This window comes from Colletotrichum orchidophilum (genome assembly GCF_001831195.1).
Source record: "Colletotrichum orchidophilum strain IMI 309357 chromosome Unknown Scaffold_50.1, whole genome shotgun sequence".
NCBI lineage: Eukaryota > Fungi > Ascomycota > Sordariomycetes > Glomerellales > Glomerellaceae > Colletotrichum > Colletotrichum orchidophilum.
In genome coordinates, this window is record NW_019173006.1 from 149,262 (window position 1) to 170,815 (window position 21,554).

General features: G+C 17.8%; 2 protein-coding genes across 2 annotated transcripts; both read right to left on the reverse strand.

Annotated features, from left to right (window-relative positions):
- Window positions 1-222: 222 nt before the first annotated feature.
- Window positions 223-408, reverse strand: CORC01_06603 (uncharacterized protein; the record flags this gene model as incomplete). Its single annotated transcript, XM_022618243.1, has 1 exon — window positions 223-408. A coding segment is annotated over one exon (186 nt), but the record flags the coding sequence as incomplete, so codon positions are not given.
- Window positions 409-13,234: 12,826 nt separating this feature from the next.
- Window positions 13,235-13,375, reverse strand: CORC01_06604 (uncharacterized protein; the record flags this gene model as incomplete). Its single annotated transcript, XM_022618244.1, has 1 exon — window positions 13,235-13,375. A coding segment is annotated over one exon (141 nt), but the record flags the coding sequence as incomplete, so codon positions are not given.
- Window positions 13,376-21,554: the final 8,179 nt, after the last annotated feature.

A 21,554-nucleotide genomic window follows, 5' to 3' on the forward strand; every position in this document is an offset into this window, starting at 1 on the left:
TATTTATATACCTTTTAATTAATTAATTATTTTAATTATTAATATTAAAAAGCTTTTTTAATAAGCTAAAGTCCGAGTTTGAATAAAATTAAATTATAAAAGCGCTTTATAATAATTAAAAAGCGTTTATAATTACTAAACTAATATTATTAAGGGGTCGGTTATAAAAGGTATAAGCGTCTATATATATATATCGAGCTTTTTAATTATATAATTTAGGCCTTATAATAAAATTTTAACTCTATAAAAAATAGATTTAATATTTTTATTTAAAAAAATCTTATTATAAGCCTTACGGAAAGTAATAAAAAACTCGGATTTTATAATATAGTTAATAAAAAATTTAATAAATAAGTTAATTTTATCCTTATATACGCGTTTCAAAAGCAAATAAAATGTAATATTTAATAACTAAAATAAATAAAATAAATACGGGGGTATATTAATAATTATAATATTATTTTGTTTATAATATTCGTCGAATTTAATTAATAAATAGCTTTTATATTTATCGATTATAAATATTTAATAAATACCCTTTATATAAGCCCAAGTATATTTATTGAAATACTTAATCTAATCTAGGCTAGTTTTATTATTAATCTATTTATTAATAATCGGCTTAATTACTTAGTCGCTTAAGAAACTAAATTCTATTAACTAAATAATAAAATAACAAAACTTTCAAACGATTACGAAAAGCGGGATATACTACTTTTTTAAATTAATATATTTAATAATTATAGCCTATTTATAATTATTAAGCTAAATAAATTTCGCTTTTTTACGTCTATTAATATACGTAACGATTATTAACTCGATAATAATGTTTATTATAAAGCTAGTTTTATCGAAATTATATAAATCCTCGTTATTAATACCGTATTTAGTTATTATATTATTTAATAACGTGAATTATTTTAAAATAACTTTTAGATCTTTTTAAAAGGCCTTTTAATAATTATATAAACGATTAAATTTAGTTTTTAAAATTAGCTATAAGTTAATAAACCTCTTAATTTAATATTTTTCAACGAGCGTCCTATTTAATATTTAAAATAAGAGATTAATTATATTTTTTATATTTAGAAATCGTAAAAGAAATCTTTCAAAATCTTATTTAATAATATATTAAATAAGTATTTTTTTTTTCGATCGGATTAAGTTTATGTTATTAAAATTAAATTTAGTCGCGGCGTAATCGATTATTTATTTTATTATATAAAATACTTTTAAAAATATTATATATTTTTATAATACGTTATATATTAAATTTCTGACTTATAGTGTGTATAACTCGGATCATTTTAATAATAAAAATGATTTTATTTTTTTAAGTATAGATTAATATTATAGTTATTAAGTTATTATATATTAAAGGTTTAAGTGGTTGGGAATAAAGCGCGTTGTGGAAAAAGTACGTAGTTAATTGATATACGCGGCTAATTAGTAAAGTACGTTATAGCTTTGTAAGGTAATTAATTTTTATTTAGTATAGCCTTATAAAGTAAATTATTTTCTAATAAGCGCCTTTTAGGGTTCGGGCTATAATTAAATTATTAATTTCTTACGTTTATATTTTTTTATAACTATTCTTTATATATTTATTAAATTTAGATAAGCTTTAAAACTTAAGAGTTTTTTTTAATTAAGTTTTTTATAAAACCGTTTATTAATATATTTTTCATAACTATATATTTAATTTCTAAACGGTTAATAGCGAACTCTTAACGAAGCTATATATTTTAAATATTTATATAACATAGGCGTATAAAAACTTTTTCTATATTTATTATTATTAATCTAATTATTTATTTATTATTATAATAAATTATACAAAAGGCTTTTAGATTGAATACGAGGTTACAAAAAAGTCTTTATAACGTTATTATTTCTTTAGTAGTTTTTTATAAATAAGAAAGTTTTATTTTAGTTATAAAGGTCGTTATTATTAATTATTTAGACGCCTTTTATTAAATTAAGTTATTAAAAAGTATTATAATATACTTTTATAACGACCTTTTTATAGCATCGTTAGTTATAAATAAAAATATATTATAATTAAATTCTTAGCTTATCTCACCCCTTTACGTATTATAATAAATCGCTAAATAGCGTATCCTATATAAATATTTAATAACCTAATATATTACCTAAAGGTATTTAGGACTTAAGTTTTTAAAATATCTAAATAACGCTAAAACCGCTTATACGTAATTTAAATATATTAATATCGAAATATAAAAAACCGATCCTATTTTCTTTTAATATACTTTTATTTATATAAATATAAATTGGTCTTTATATACTCCTAAATCGCTTATAAATAATAGCATAGCTAAATAAATATTATTTATAAAATCGAACTTCTTAGCTACATTCTCTATATAAACGTTATATATAAAATACATCTTTTTATTTTTCTTATCTTATATAATCCGAATTTTTAAATAATATTTTATAAGTCTTTTATTTTATAGTTCGTATATTACTTTTATAATATTAATAATAATAGCCGCGTATGATTTATAATCTTTATAAAAAAGTATAAGAATATTATCTATATAAAAAATAATAATAATTTTATAATTCGGATTTTAATATATATAAAGATCCTTAGTTATTAAAAGTAGGCCTAAGTATTTAAATATATTTAAAAACGCTTTATATTATAAATAAAGCGCGTCGTAAAGTCTATATAAAGCTCTCTTAAATTAAGTATATTTCCTATCGATCTTAAATTTATTCAAAAGTCTATTATTAATTAATTAATTTATCGTATTTGTTAACTTCTACATTTAAAAAAACGTTTATAATATCATATTAAAATAATTTTAAATCGAACTATGCTACTAAGGCTATTATTAATCCAAAAATCTTAACCGTAAGCGTTATTATATATATATTATAAATCGTAGCTAATTATAAATCGCTATAAATATAAATCCGCGCTTTATAATATTTAAATTTATTATATTAATTAAGCTTATACATAAATACTTATTTTAATAAAAATAGCTTCGTACGTATTTTTAAACGATTAATAACCGTTTAAACTTTTTTTTCTTTTCACTTTTTTAATTCCTTACGAACTATTTTAATAAAAAGCTTTTATAAATAGTCTAAAAGTTTAAAAAGTTCCCTCTAGCTTTCTAAAAATTTTAAAAAATTATTAATATATATTATTTTTTTAATTAATAATCGTATTATATCTAATTTAATTATTTTATATTACGGCTTATAATATTTTATAAAATATATAATATATAAGATTATAATTATAATATCGTACCTCTTAATTAAAAAAGTAAGTTTATAAAAAATTTTAATTTCGGCCGTTTAAAAATCTATTCTCTATGTTTTTTAATTACTTAGTAAAATTATATATAATTATAAAGTTTATTATCGTTTCTTAAATCCGTACGTTTTTATATATAAACGGCTTATATACTTTTCCTATTCTTTTTTACTTCTTTTTTAATATAATTTATAAAAATAACGTTAATAACTATACCTTTAGTCCGCTTAGCCTTTTTTATAATATTAAATCCGAATACTTAGCTTTATTATTATTATTAAATATTATTTTTAAATTATTAACTATTTATACGCTTTATAATATAGTTTTTAAACTCTTAAATTCTATAATAATTAGTTTTTTACCCGTAATTACCGGTATACTTTTAATATTAAGGGTTTATTTAAGGGTTATTAATCCTTTTCTCTTTTTAACAAGCTATCCTAAGCGTTTCGACGTTTCTTAATATAAGGACTACGGTTTAGATTAATTAAATAAATATTTTAAATTTAATAATTTTTTAAATAAGCTCGTTTTTATTTACGTTTAAAACGTTTAAAAGCTTAAAAATAATATTTATAATATTTAACGTATATACATAGCGAGTCGCTTATTATAACAAGTCGCCCACTTTCCTTTCCTTTTACACTTTTTATTTTAATAGCTATTTTTCTTTACGTATAATTATAGATTTTTTTTTAAATAAAAGTCGTATTATCTTTATATTTTAAATTATTAAAAAAAACTTAAATTTATCCGTAGGAAAAGTAGCTTTTATTTATAATATTTTAAAAATAATACTTCGTAACCGACGCGCTAGTTTATTACTTTAATATAAAACTTATACGAATTTAAAAAAAATAACTTTTTTAAAAGAAACCGTGATTTTTAAATAAGTTATTAATTTAATTAATTAAGGATTTTCATTGTAACTTAATAACGTACGAAATATAGCCGATTATTTTTTTATTAAATACGACACGACGTATATCGAACCGCGATAAATAAAGAACTTTATATAACGTTAATTATAATTAAAAACGCGTTTTTGATATAGAATCGATTATTAAAAAGTATTAATTAAGGATTTTATAATTATCTAAGCTTAGTTTGCTTTCGTATAAAATATAATTACGAAGTACGGAATATATAATTATAATATTTATAATTTTAATAAGACGGGCTTTTTAATAAGAATATTTTTATATATAAAGGTTATTATAATTTTTAATTATTATAAAAGGCTTTATATAAAATAGCTTAGTAATTAAAAATAGGTTTTTATTATTTAAAGTATATATATGGATAGCTAAGTATTATTTTCGTACGTTATTGTAAAAAGTAAATATTACCTTTTTTCGTAATATATTAATAGTTAATTCCTTTTTAAATAGCGTATTTATTTTAATAAAAATAAATAGATTATAAATAAAATCGGTTTAAATTAGTTAGAATATTTTAAAAAATATATAAAGTTTCGTACGAAGGGTATTAAGCGGCTTTTAATCTTTAATAGCTATAATAATTATAAATCGATTAAATTTAATAATTATTATAAAAAGCGTAGTATTATCGCTCTTTATATACCTCCCTATTTATCGTATAAGCTTTAGTTTTTTAATATTAATTATTTTAGCCCACTAAGGGCTTTATATAATAAAGAAATCGAAAAAATAACATAAATATAAATTACGTATATTATTAAAAACGACTTTTTTTTTACTTTTAAAATAGCCTTTTTTATTTTAATAGGCGAAGAAAACGTACGAATTAGTTTTAAATAGGCTAAAATTATATTTTTTAATTTAGAAGTAGTTATTTCCTATTTAGATTTTAAATTAAAAACGTTAATACTATCTAATTTACGCCTAAATAGCTAGGGCTTTTAGGACTTAAAAATACTAATTATAGTATATGACGCCGTACGAAGCTCTGTTTTATTTAAAAAACGGATTTATAATTATTAATATAGCTTACTAATATATTTATACAAAGTTATTAACTTATAAGCTAAAGGTATTAGTAAGTTAGTATATAAATTAACTTTTATTAAAGCTAAGTACCGCGGGCTTTGTATAGTAAATGAGATATTAAGTAAGCGCCGGAGGGCTAAAAAAACATAACTACGTCTTAGAGGCTCACTTAATATTACTAAGGCTAAGGTAATCTAAATAAAAAAGGGGGTTATTCATATTAAAGGCGAAAATATATATTAAAAGGATATTTATATAAAAAGGGTTAAATCGCGCGGGCGGTAATATAGTAACTACAGAAAGACTAAATATAATATATAAATATATTAGGTAGTTTAAAAGACTTTTAAAGAAGAGGTTAATAAATAGTTTTAATTAATTTCGTACGATATAGCTTAATTAACTTATATAAATAGTAAGAGGGTATTTAGAAGTAGGCGACTCGTTATAATAAGCGACTCGCTATGTATGTACGTTATAAGGTTTTAAATATTATTAATAATCAAGTTAGCTATAACTATAAGTAATATTTCTATAATATCTTTTTTTAAATAAAAAATAATTTTATTAAAATATATATTATATTTAATTACTACCTATTAAAATTTAAAAACCTAAATCCTATATAAATTATAAATATTTACTATATACTTAACAAAATATCTAATATACTCTTATAAAAATACTTTATAATATCTTTTTTTAATCCCTTTTTTATAATCTTTTAAAAATAAATAAGCTTTATAACTATAAATATAAAAGCCTTTTTAATATAAACGTAGGTCTTAAGTTATTTTATAAATAAACTTAAGCGCTTATTATTTAAAATACTATTTAAACTCCTCTTTTTTTACTTAATTAAACGATTTTTAAATTATATTTTAATATAATAAGATATTATAAAAAAATATTTTTATTAATATACACTTATTTTATAAGCTTTTTAAAAGTCTAATTATTAGCTTTATTTTAATATTTTTAATAATTACTTCCTTTTTTATACGCTTACCCCCTCTTATTAATTCTTTTATATATATAAAAAAGAGCTTAAAATCGATCTTTTTATCTTTTATTTATATTTAAAATAAAGCTTTTTTATATATAATAATTACTACTTTTTTATTATTTATATAAATTTTATAAGTTACTAGGCCCTTTTAATGACGTATCTAAAATTTAAAAAATTTTATAACTTTAAAAACTAATTCTATTTATTTATTTTTTAAAAAGAATTTAAAAAGCTTTATAAAATATTTATCTTTAATTATAAATAGTTAAAAATAGCTTTTAAAAAATTCTAAAAAATTAAAAAAGTTTTAAAATATATAATAATACGGTCTTAAAACTCGATCTTTTAAAAAGGATTTAAAGATTATTTTTTATATATATATAAAAACATAATATTTATATTTTACCCTTAATAACCCTTTTATATTTACTTCCTAAGCATTATAAATTAAATTTTAAAAAGCTTTTAGTCCTAAATAGTTAACTTAAAAATATTAAACTATTACGTCGTCTATTTTACTTATATAAATAACGTTAAAATCGGGTTTATAATATAATAAAATATTAAATTAAACCGTTATTATAAAATATAAAAAACTTATTAATACTAAAAGGCGGGCTATAAAATAATAAATAATAAGCTTATATTATAAAAAAATAAGATTATCTTTTCTAAATAATTAAACTATTACTATATTTTTACTTAAATTTTTAAAATATAGAGTTATATTAAAGCTATAATATTAAATTTTAATTTTTAATAAACGTATTTTAAAAACGATATTAATATAAAAACCTTTTATAATAACGATATTTTTTAAAATAAGGTCTTTAATATTAAAGCTTTTTTAAGGACCTTAATACCTATTTTTATAATATAAATATAAATAATACCCGTTTTTATAAATTCTTTTTTTAAATAAAGTTTATAAAAACCTTTTTTTAATAAGGCTTTATTATTAATTAAATAATATCCTTCGTAACTATTATAAACTATACTATTTAATAAAGCGTAGCGTTTTTTAAAAAATATTAAAAATATTAAAAAGCTTATAAAACTGCCTTTTTATAATTCTTTATCATTATTTAAAATAATAACCGTTATAACGTTTTTAAAAGAATCTTTTAAATAGGTTTTAACGTCTTTTTAATTCTTTTAATATACGCTTTTAATATTACTAATTAGCTACTTTTTTTCCTAATATTTAACTTAAATATAATTAAAAATTAATAATATAACTCGGTTTTTTATTTTAACTACTTCTTTATTTATAAACTCTTTTATATACTTAAACGCTATTATAAAAACTTTCCAGACCTTTTTATAATTTTATAAAAACTAATAATAATCTACTCTATATAAACAAGCCCTAAACGTCGTTTTCTAATTATTAAGCTTATCTAAACGTCTTTTAAAAATAATAAAAAAGCTAAGACTTTTACTACTACTTTTTAAAAATTAATCTTTTTAATAAAGGATTTTAAAAATCCGTTTATATTCTTTTAAAATTAAAATAAAGCGTTTAAGACTCTCGTTCGTAATATATTCGTTAAATATTTAAATTATTTATATTAATATAAAACGGGTTCTAATAATTTTAAAAAAGCTTTTTACTATTAAAACCCTTTAAACCTTAAATATATTATAAACCCGAGATCGTTTATATACTTTATATCAATCGGAATACTAAATAATTAAAAAAACGTTATTTTAAAAAGTTTTAAAAAATATATTATTATACTTTTTATAGATTATTAAAAGAGTTATAGACTTAAAGGGTATTAAATTATGTTTTAATATACGTATAAGCTTTTAAAGGTTAATTTTATTCTTATATAAAAGTTTTATTTAGGTATTTATAAGCTTTTATAAATTAACTATTTAAAAAATAAAAGATTCGATCGTTTAATAGCTCGCTATAATCGTTATTCGTATTTAATATCGACTAATATAATCTCTAATAAATCGTTTATATTCGTTTTTAATATTATTAAACTTAATAAAACGTAGTTTCGTAAACTTATTAATTATAAAAATTTAAATTTAATTGACTTTATTATCGTTAGGCATTTAAATTTCGCTTTTATTATTATCGTTTTTTAAATAATTAACTATTTATAATAATTATTTTTTAATTTAATAATACGCTTAGCGATTAGTTTAATAAAATCTAATCTTTTTAATAATTATATATTATTATCGTTAATATCCTTTATATTTAAATCGATAAGATCCTAAATAAACGTATTTTTTATATATATTTAAAAGCTTATATACTAAGTTAGCTAGTCCGTTTTTATATTAAAACGTTAATTATTATTAAATATAAAAGGTTAAGTAGTTACCGATATTATTAATAAACGTTTTATATTTTTATAAATTTTAAAATAATAAAAATACTCGTTCGTTTTTATATTTTAAAAAAAAGGTCCGTAAAAACTAAGCTTATAATTATTATAAATTAAGAATATAAAAACGTAGTTTTTATAATTTAAAATATTTATCTTTTTAAAAAGATTTTTTATAAACTAATTAAATAAATATACTGTCTCAAGGCGCTTAAGAAATAAGTTAGTGAGCGCACTTAAGCGGGTACTACCTTAGCTACACGTGGCTGTGCGCTAGACCTCCTGCGACATTTTTTAAATCGTTTTTTAATTTTAGTAGTTTCATATTATCGCTATTAATACCTCGGCGAGTATTTTAAAACTTAATTAATATTATTAAAAAAAATAACGTATATTTCTTAATATTATTTTAAAAAATAGACTTAATAAGCTTAAGAGCCGATCCTTTTAGTGATTATAATTTATATAAAGCGGGGTATTAATTTTTATTTTTAAATTAAAAGTTCTTTAGTAATAGTCTAACGACTTATTTTTAATAATATTTTTAAGCTTCATATTTTGAATTATACCCTTGTTGCAGGCCAGGAGCGTAGAAACGTAGTTCTTATAGTCTAAAGTGCTTGTCCTTCTTCGAGGATATTCTATGGACCGATTAGGTAGATATACCGTCTGAGGGCGCCCAGGAAGTGGGTTGGTGGGCGCACTTAAGCGGGTACCACCTCAGCCACACGTGGCTGTGCGCTGGACCTCCTGCGACAACCCTTTTATTTATATTTTAACTGTTTTTTATTAATGTTTTTACGTTTTACGTTTTAAATTTGTTATATAATTTTTTTTATACCCTAAACCGTAGCTTTTAAAATCGATAGGATATATTTAATATATTTAAAATTATAAATATATAACGCTTTTATTAATAAAACTCCGTGAATTAAAAATTAATTATTATTATATACAAATTTGGCCTCTGGGAGTTTATTACGGCTAACTAGTCGTAATAAGGTTTGTATTAATAAAAGTCGGGGCTAGGATACTTATAAATAATAATCGTCATAAAAACAACTTTAATAACACTATTATTTAGGTATTATAAAATAAATAAAGCTTCGGTAATTAATCGTAATCTTATTAAATAAAGTTTAATAAAAATAATTAAAAATAATTATAAGATTTAAAACGAAATTCATCATTAAAAAAGTTATAAAAGTCTATCCTTAAGCCTAGCTCGGGCTATCCTATATATAAATCCTAATCGTAAATGTATTTTTTATAATATTTTATTTATTACTATCCGACTATTTATTAAACGGTCGTCTGTCTTATATTTTTATAATTACTTATTTTATTTATTTATAAGCGTTCGTTTTTTATTTTATTATATAATCGTAATTATATAATTTGTTTATAGTTTTTTTATTTTAAAAAGGGCCGTTTAAGTTTTTATTATTATATATATAATATAATAGCCGCTATAAGTCTTATAAGGTAAGGCCTTAATTTAATAATATATATTAAATCATAATATTAACTCTTTTTTTTAAAAATCTAGTCTTTAAGTTTATAAATAAGTTATTCGTTCCTAAATTAAAGAATTATTAAATATTTTTGTTAAAATATACTAACGCTATATTAAATTAAATTAAAAAATCGAAATTATAAATAACTATATTTTATCGCTATTTATTACATATTATTCGTTTCTTTAATAAAAATATAAAAATAATACTATATTTAAATTATCGTTCTTAAGATATTTATTATTTAATTCTTTTTAATTTTAATATTTATAAAATATACTATTATTTAGGTATTTTATACGATATTTTTATTAATATTATTTATATTTATAAGTTTTTAAAAGATTATTTCCTACGGGTCTTAATTAATAAATATAATAAATTATTTAATAATAAAGTCCGATCGCTTCGATTATAAAAAATAAACGGAAAAGTCGCGGTTTTAAAAAAAAGTTATAAAGTTATAAAAAAAAACTAAGGCTTATTAAAAGGCTTAGGTTAAATTAAATAAATTATTATTTAAATTAAAATATTTTTATTTTTAAAAACGAATAGTATTTAAAAAAAGTCGTATTATATTAAAAGAATTTTTTAAAAATATTAAAAGTATTTCTTTAGTAACTTAAGAGGCGTAAACTAATAATATTTTTAACGTTATCGATTAGGACGCCGTAATAATTAAGAATATTAAGTTTAAATTTAATTTTAATATTTTTTAAAAAGCTATTAAGAGTTTTAAAGGTTTATAATAGGTTCCTATATATTATCCTCGTATCCGTAATCTTTTTATTTAATAAAATACTTTTCCTAACTTTTTTTAATTCGATAATCGATAATTTACTTAACTTTATATTTTAGTTTATTAAGTTCGATAATAATATAATCTTTAATATATAAGCTTTTAAATATTAATTCTAAAAGTAAAATATAAAAAACTAAATAGCATCGTATCGTATTTAAGAGTTTTAATTTGAAATTAATTAATAAAACTTTTTAATAATTTTAAAGGGTTTAAGTTTTTTATAATTTAACTTATTGCTTAATCGTTTTATTTTAATATTATAGCGAAAAAGATATATAGTATTTCCTTTTTTTAAAATTAGTTTAATAATTTTTAATTTATTAACGTATTTTTTTATACGCTATCATATAAACTTAAAGTTTAAGGAAGCTTCTTTTTAAATCTTTTTAAGTTTATTTACGTTTATTATAGCTTTTATAACCTATAGTCCTTCGCGTACTTTTTTATATATAATTCATTTAAATTCGTAATTAAAATAAAAAAGGGATTTTTTTATACTTTTACTAACTACGCTATTATATATAAACTAGGCTATTAATAATAATAATATTTAATTATCTTAATTATAATTTATATAGTAGCGGAGGTATATCTTAAGAATCTGGTTAATTTCTTTCATTTATTTATCGGTTTACGGATAGAAAAAAGTCAATAGTTTATAATTTATACCGAGCTATAAGATTAAAAATCTCTAAAATTTAAAAGTAAATAACTTATCTCTATTAGAAACTATTTTTTTAAATAAACCATAGTTAGTAATAATTATTTTAAGGAAGGTATATACTAATTCCTTAGTATTATTTGCCTTTTTAAATAATATAAAATAAATAAACTTAATAAATTAGTTAACGATAATTAAAATACTATCGTATTATATATTTATAAATAATTCTTTAGACTTTAATAGTTTAATAATAAAGTCCTAAAAAATTAAATACTATACTTTTAATAATATTAATAATAATTATAACTCTTTATAAGGCTTATAAAGGCTATTTTTATTTTTTTTATAAACGTGGTAATCTTTAATAGCTTTAATAACTTCTATTCTTATAACGGATTTATTATAATATTAATAAATCCGTTTCTATATCTTTATAATACCTTAATAACCGTATACTTAAGCATTATAAACTTCTATAATAAGCTTAAGAGTTATTTTTTTAAATAAGCTAATATTAACTTTTCTAACTATTACAAAAAGTTTTATAATAAGTATAAAATTATCGTTATCGTTATATTTAAAAATCACTTATATTTTTTAAAGACCGTAATTTTATAATTAAGTTATTTACTAAGAGCGTTTATTCTACTATTTTCTAAACCTTTTTAATAAATAATTCGGAAATTAAATTTAAATAGGAATTCGCTTTATCTAATTTATTATTTATTTAAATTCTAATTTATTATAAAGTTCGTAAAGTTCTTATAATCTATATAAATAATAACTTCGTATTTAATTTTTAAAAACTATACTTTTTATTTTTTAAAAGCTTCGATTATAATTATTAATTCTTTATTATAAATTTACTAATTTAATTCGGCTTTATAAAATATTTTAAAATAAAATACATAAAAACAAAATACTTTTTACTAATCTCGTTATCCTAAAATAACTCCTATAATAAAGTCCGAAGCATCGGTCTCGACTTTAAATAATTTCTTTAAGTCCAGGATTATAATTATTAATTCTAAAATAACTAAATCTTTAACTTTATTAAGAGCTTTTTAATATTTTTTATCTTAAATAAAAGTTATATCTTTCCTTATTAAATTAATAAAAAGTTTAATAGTATTAATATAATCCTTAAAAAATCGTCAATAGAAGTTAACAAATCTTAAAAATAATTATACGTTTTTAATATTAATAAATATAAGCTAGTCCTTAATTACTTTTATTTTAAATATTTATATATGAATTTATTTTAATATAATTATATAACTAAAGAAATCTATTTTCTATATATAAAATTTATATTTATTAAGCTTAACAAAAAGTTTTATATTTTAAAATTTTTAAAATATTATATAAATATATTTTTTATATATTTTGAAATTAAAAGAAAAGATAAAAATATTATTAAAATAAATAATTATAAAAATATCGACATATTCCTTAAATACATAATTAATTATTATTTAAAATATAACGGGTACGTTAATAAGTCCGAAAAGTATAATTAAGTATTTATAAAGTCCTTTATAAGTTCGAAATACAGTCTTTTATTTTATTTTATTTTTTTTTAATTTAATTAAATACTTTTTTAAAGTCTATTACGGTAAATTATTAAACTCCGTATAATATTTCTTTAAGTTTTATAATAAAAGGTAATAAATAATAATTCTTTTTAATAATTTCGTTAAATTTTTTATAATTGATTATAAATTTAAGTTTCTTTTTATTTTTTTTAAATACGAAAAAGATTAATGTTTTTATTAAAGAAGATAATAGTTTAATATAACCCTTTTTAAATCTATCGTTAATTTATATATTAAATTTATCGCGTTTAAATTAATACATAAAATATAATAAATAAAACTTAAATTATATTCCTTTTTTTAATTCGATCTTTATATTTTAATTATTATATTTTAATAATCTTATTTCTTCTTTTAAAACGAATAGTTTTATATAAATCCGGTATTCTTTAAGTATAATTTAGAATAGGTCCGATTTTCGATCGTCTATACTAAGAATAAATATTTTAATAAGTTTTATTATTTTAATAAAGGCGATATATTTAGTTTATTTTTATTTATTAAATATTACATAAAGCTTATTTAAACTCTTTTTTTTAAATCGTTTAATAACTAAATCTATTTAATAAAATTAGCCGGTTTTTTAATTTATTCATAGATTATACTTTTATAATTATAAAATTCCTAAGATAACATCGGTATTTTTAATCTTTATAATATTAATAATTAGTTATTTTAATTAATTATTAATATATATCGTGAGGTATATAGTTTCCTAATTAATATATCCGTCGTTATAATTAATTTTTCTTTTTTTTTACCGTTCGTAAAATATATAAATTCGTTTTTTATATTTATAATAATTTATATTTATTTACCGTTTTTAATAAAATAAAGATTCCTTAAGTACTATTATCGATAATAATACTTATATTATATCTATTTATTTAGAATTTAAATCGTAAATATTCTTTATTAAGGAATATTATAAAACATAAAAACTTATTTATTTTAATTATTTTTTATTATTCTTTTATAATTAGCGTATTTAGTTTTTTAATATCTTAAGGGTTAATTTTCGTCTTTTTTTTATAAGCCGTTCGTAATTAATTATTAAGTCGGGACGTTTTTATTTTTTAATAAGTAAATATAATACGTTAATAATATCATAGATATTATTTATTTTTTTATTAATAGGTTCTTTTTTTTTAAAAAAGTAATTTATAATTTTTAATTATTTTAGTATTAGATTATGTATTTAGAATATATTGGTTATATAAATAGTTTTTTAAATCTTTAGTAAATTAATCTAATTCTTTTTAAAAGCTTATAAATTCTTATTATTTTAATTATTTATTTAAATCGGCTTCTTTTTTAATAATAAAATCGTTAATATTAATTAATATTTTATAATCGATTTTTAATTAAACACGTTGTTAAACGACGTCGCAAGGTTCGTCCGAATTATAAAATAATTATTAACTTATTAACTATTCGTAATTTAATATATTAATATTATTTAGGAGGGGGTTACAATTTAGTTCTTTAATATTAGATTCCGTAAATAAATTATTAATAATTTCTTTACTTAAATTATTTAATTTAGCGCTTTCTTTAAATATAAAAAAGTTTTATTTTAATTAAAATATATCGTTTTTCGTTATTATCTTAAACTATTTATTTATTTATTATTATAAGATAATAAGGACCGTTTTTATAATTAAATATTAAAAAATATAAGCGTTTACTATATAATAGGCCTCATTTAGTTTCTTAATACGTTATTAATAACGTTTTTTTAATATTTAAGGTCCGTAAATTAGATTTATTTCCTTATTAATCTCGTCTTTTAGCCAAAAAAAGTCTTTTTTTATTTGAATTTTTAATCGTTTTTAAAATCGTTATTAAAATAAAGTAAATATTAATTTTATATTTAATCACTTTTTTTTAATAATCGGCCGGCTTTATAATAATTAATTAAAATACGGATATAATTTTTATTATAATTTTTTATTATTAAAGGGCGCTATTCGTAATATTAAATTATTTTATTAAGTACTCGTTATATTATATAAATAGTTTTATTTAAAATCCGTATTTTATAAGCTAAGATCTCGTTTTTTAATAAAAATAAATCGTTTTTATTTTTAATTACTATCCTTTTTTTTAATTTATTTTTTATTATTGTAAGGGTTTATATTTAATTAAAAAAACTAATAGGTTATACCTTAACTATTTCGTATATTATTAATAATATTTAAATATATTCCTAATTTTAGTTTTCGAGAGTTTTAAAATATTAAATTATTTTTTATTTATTTATTATAATAAGGGTTTTATTAAAAGGTTTTTTAAAATACTATTTGAATTATTTTTTATTATTTTAATAAGTAAAATAATTATCGTTATAATATATAGTTTAAGAAAATAATTTATAAAGTACTTTTTTAAAAGTAATATTAATTTATTTCTTAGGGATAGGTCGTTATTAAATTCGTTTAAACTATTTATAATTTTTAATTATATATCCTAGTTTATTATAATTATAATATTTAAATTTTTTTTTAATAAATTTAGTCTCGTTTTATTATGTTAAGGTTTATAAGTTCGTTATATTATTTATAAATAATAGTTTATTAAAGATTATTATTTTTATTATAACGGTGCTTTTAGTTAAAGTTATATTAAGGTTATTATTAATATTTACGTTTTAAATTAAGTTCTTATTGTCGGTCTTTTTTTTTTTTTTTTTTATAAAAACGGTTATCGATTTTAATTACGAATTCAGTATATTAAAAGAAATTATTTAGTTTATTAAGTTTAACGAGTTTATTTTTGACTTCGTTTTTTAATTTTTAATAAAATATAAAAATTTTAATATCGTTAATATAATCGAGCTAAGCATTAAGGCGTTTAAATTTAATTAAATAGTCCTTTACTAATTTAATTTATTAAAATTATAATATATTACGCTCGGTTTATGGTTTTTTATTTAAATTTTAAAAAAATAATTTAAATACTTTTTCGAATCCTTTAAAATTATAATAAATATCTTATATTTTAAAAAAGTATTTGTCGAAGGTTTCTTTATTAAAATATTTTTTTTAAAAAGGTTTAAACTATTTAAAAGCTCGTTTTTTAAAAAAGCTAATAATATATATAACCTTTTCGATTTCTTTATTAAAATCTTTTTAATAAAAGTTTTAAAAGTTTTTAATTTAGATTAAAAATTTTTTTAAAATTCTAAAGGTTTTATTAAAAGTAATAAATACGTTAAATTTAAACTTTTATCGTTTTTTATTAAAAAATGTAATAACGATATTAATAATATTTTAAAACGTATTTATTTAATTAGTTAAGTTTAAAACTTTTTAATATTCGTTTTTAAATTTTTTAAATATAACGTTAAATATTTTTTATATTTTAATAATATCGCGGTCGTTTTTAATTTTAATTTTTCTTAATTAAATAATAATAATATTAAAAAAGTCCGTTGATTCTTTATTATGTTAAATACTTTAATTAACGATGCGGCGTATTTAAATATATATTATTTTATTAAAGACCGCGTCCTTATTAAAATTATATTTAACGTTAGGTATTTTTATATCTTTTTTAATTTTAGTTAGCTTAGCGTTTAAAACCTAAAGCTTTTTACTTTTATTAAAAAAAAATTTAATAAATATCGTTCGTATTATTTAATAAGTTTTTATAAAATCGACTTATTAAATAAAAATAATTAAAATATTACGGTTAACTAATCATAATAAAGTTTATATTAATAAAAATCGGGGTTACGATATTTATAAACTATAATCGTTATTAAAATAGTTTTTAAAAAGCTATTATTTATAAATCGTTAAGTAAAAAGGCTTTAATAATTAATCGTAATCTTATTAATAAAGTTTTTAATAAAAATAACTAAAAACGATCGTTAAATTTAATATAAAAATTAATTATTAAAAAAGCTATAAAAGTCTATCCTTAAGCTTAGCTTAAGCTATCTTATATATAAATCCTAATCGTAAATATATCTTTTATAATATCTTATCTATTATTATTCGACCGTTTATTAAATAGTCGTCAGTTTTATATTTTTATAATCGCTTATTTTATTTATTTATAAGCGTCCGTTTTTTATTTTATTATACGATTATAGTTATATAATTTATTTATAATTTTTTTATCTTAAGGGGGGCCGTCTAAATTCTTATTACTATATATATAGTATAGTAACCGCCGTAGGTCCTATAAGGCAGGGCCTCAGTTTAGTAATACGTATTAAGTCGTAATATCATCGCTTAGTTGTTTTATTTTTATATTATAGCGAAAGAGGTATATACTATTTCCCTTTTTTAAAATAAATTTATTAATTTTTAATTTATTAGCGTATTGTTTCATATATTATTATATAAATTCGAGGTTGAGGAAGGCTTTTTTTTAAAAAAATTTAAATTTATTTACGTTTACTACGGCTTTTATAATTTATAATCCTTTACGTACTTTTTTATATATAACTAATTAAAACTTATAATTAAAATAAAAAAAGGATTTTTTTATATTTTTGCTAATTACGTTATTATATATAAACTGGGCTATTAATAATAATAATACTTAATTATTTTAATCATATTTTATATAATAATAGAGGTATATTTTAAAAATTTAATTAATTTTTTTAGTTTATTTAATAATTATAAATAAAAAAAGCTCGATAGTTTTTAATTTATATTAAGTTATGAAATTAAAGATCTCTAAAATTTAATAATAAATAGCTTATCTTTATTAAAAACTATTTCCTTAGGTAAATTATAGTTAGTAATAATTATTTTAAAGAAAATATATATTGATTCTTTAATATTACTTACTTCTTTATATAATATCTATATATTTATTAATAATTCTTTAGACTTTAATAGTTTAATAATAAAATCCTAAAAAATTAAATATTATATTTTTAGCAATATTGATAATAATTATAGCTCTTTATAAAACTTATAAAGGTTATTTTTACTTTTTTTATAAATATAATAGTTTTTAATAATTTTAACGACTTTTATTTTTATAATAGATTTATTACAATATTAATAAATCCGTTTTTGTATTTTTATAATATTTTAATAACCGTATACCTAAGTATTATAAACTTTTATAATAAACTTAAGAGTTATTTTTCTAAATAAACTAATATTAACTTTTTTAACTATTAGAAAAAGTTTTTTAATAAATATAAAATTACCGTTATCGTTATATTTAAGGATTATTTATATTTCCTTAAGTATAATAACTTTATAATTAAATCGTTTATTAAGAGCGTCTATTTTATTATTTTTTAAACCTTTTTAATAAATAATTCGGAAATTAAATTTAAAAGGAATTTACTTTATTTAATTTATCGTTTATTTAGATTTTTATTTATTATAAAATTTATAAAGTTCTTATAATTTATATAAACGGTAATTTTATATTTAGTTTTTAAAAGTTATAATCTTTATTTTTTAAAAACTTTAATTATAATTATTAATTCTTTATTATAAATTTATTAATTTATTTCTATTTTATAAAGGGAATTGATACACGGGCATGACTCTTACACGGGCATAACAGCTATATACTATTATTAGTTTAAAAAAGCTATTGCCCTATCTTAATTCTACCGGTCCTACCCAAAATATTTAGGAATTTCTTTAATATATAATCGCGACGCGTCGTTTATATTAACTAATCGAGGCTTTATCGTTATATTATCTATATTAAAATCCTTTATATTTAAATCCGCTTTTTTATTATTAAAGCGTAACCCGTTATATTAAGTTAAAAGCTTAAGCTTAAATAACGAGCTTAATTTAAAACGGTAATATAATAAATATATTTTTACTTTATAACTTCTTATTATTAATAATTTAAATATAAATATTAATAATTATTATAGCCTTAGTAACGATAATACGTTTAAAAATATTTTTACTTTTTATTTAGACCGGTTTTATTAAATTATTTAACTTTACGGCTTATATAAAAAAGATACGGCACTTATTAAAATATAAAATAATTATAAAATCTTTTTTTATAAGATATTTTTGACGATAACTATTTAGACCTATTGAGTTATTATATTAATACTTAGCTTAGAATACGGTCTATTTTTATTATATTTTATTTTTAAATCTACCATATAGGATGAAAAGTATCGACCTATATAAATTACTTTTATAAAAGAATTTAAATTTATATTACGCTTAGTTTAGGAAATAATAAAAGAAAAGTAATAACTAATTAAAAAACTTTTTAATTTTTTTTTAAATAAGTTCGATAATAGCGATGGAAATAAAGTTATTTATTATACTTATTTAATACGTTTATTTTATTACTTTTATTTTTATATTTTTTTCTTTGTTATTTAAAGTATTTTTTTACCGATTTTTAAATAAATTTAATAACTTTATTATTACGGGGTTTTTATTCTTTAAATTAACGCTCGTTTTCGGTTTTATTTAACCTAATCCTAAACTTATAAATTCTCGGTAATTTAAAGCCTATAGTTAACGCTTTATTCGACCGAGTTAACGTATTTATTAAAAAAAACGGGTTTAATATTATTTATTAATATAAATATATATATAAAAATAAAAAAAATAAAATATATATTTTAATACGATCGTTTTAATAAACCGTAGCTTATTAAAAATATAAAATCATATTAACAATAATTATAAAAATATAATTATAAATAAATAATTATTATTAAAATAAAAGAAAAGGGCGTTTAATTTTTATAATAATATATTAAAGCTGAATATACTTAATATAATTACGGGCTAAGCTTTAATTCCTTAATATATTTTTTATATCGGAAGCTTATATTACTAACTAAAAGCGCTATTAAAACCATTAGCCGCCGGGTTAATATTAAAGCTTACAATATTTATATTATTATTTAAAAATAACTCTTAAATTCCGTATTTACCTAATAAGATATTTATAATACTAAAGCCTTTATAAATAAAAAGAAATTAAATAGCTATTTGTTAATAATCGTTTTAATAAAGCTTTTTAACAAGCAAAAAGTACCTTATATTATAAAATAAGTTAATAACGAGCCTAACCGGCTTATTAATTTAATATAAATATTTTTATTTTATTTTTTAATATAGAGGCGCTTCCCGGAGGTAATTAGTTTTAATAATATATATAATACGAATCGTTTTAAACTTCCGCTATTTTAAATTATTAACTAAATATATACAGTATTCAGCCTTATCGATAACGAGAGGTTAAAAAGGTTCCGGTTCTTTACGGAAAGTATTTATTAATTAGTTAATTAATATTTAATTCGCTTATTAAATATTATTATTATCGATTATAATAAATAAATAAAAGCCGCCTTAGCTTATAAGTTCGCCGACGTATAGTAATAGCTTTATATTTATTATATTAATTTTAATATTATATTTAAAGCTAAATAGAAATAAATAAAAAGAAAACGGCTAAAAGGTACCGGTAATAGCTCGGATTACGAAAACGATATTAAACCTTTAAAAATATTAATAATAGAATTAAATAATAAAGACTAAGCGTATATTTATATGCCTATTAACAATTTAATTTTTTATATATATTATAGAGTTTTTATAATATAAAAGCTCGTTATTTTTATTAAAACCGAGGTTATTTTTAAAAAAATATAAAATAGTTTTTATAAAGAGTTCGATAATTCATAATTAATATTACGTTATTTTTATAAGATATATTTTCTTATTAAAGCTTAATAAGCTCGCTATTATATTTAAAAATATTAAAATTTTAATATTCGTATTATTTTAAAGACCGAGTTTAATAATAATAATATTAAAAGTTATCTTTTTAATAGCCTAAGTTATTTATATTAATTCGTTAATATTATATAGGATATAATTTAAAATTAAAAGTTATGGTTTATATAGTTTTATATAAAAGATAAAATATTAATTATTTATTAATACGTTAAAATTAGTTTAAAATATCTAAATAAATTCCGAAGTATATTTTTTTTAAAATATTTAAGATTAATTATAAAGTAATACCGGATAGTAAAGATAATATTACCGATCGGTAATTATTTATAGCCCCTTCCTATTAAAAATTATATAAATAATTGTTTTATTTTAATATAATTAAATATTCCTTATTATTATATAATCTATATAAAGCTTATAGCCGGGATATTTTTTATAAAATAAGACGTTTATTTTTATTAAAAATTAAAGGAAACGTCCTGAAGAGACCTATATCGTCGGATTTTAGATCTTAAGATTATTATATCCTTTTATAATAGGCCGAGGAACTTAATATAGCCTATCCTTAGTTAATTAACTATACGGGAGGATAATAGTCTAAAGGCTTAATATAAAAAAACGCTATTAATAGTT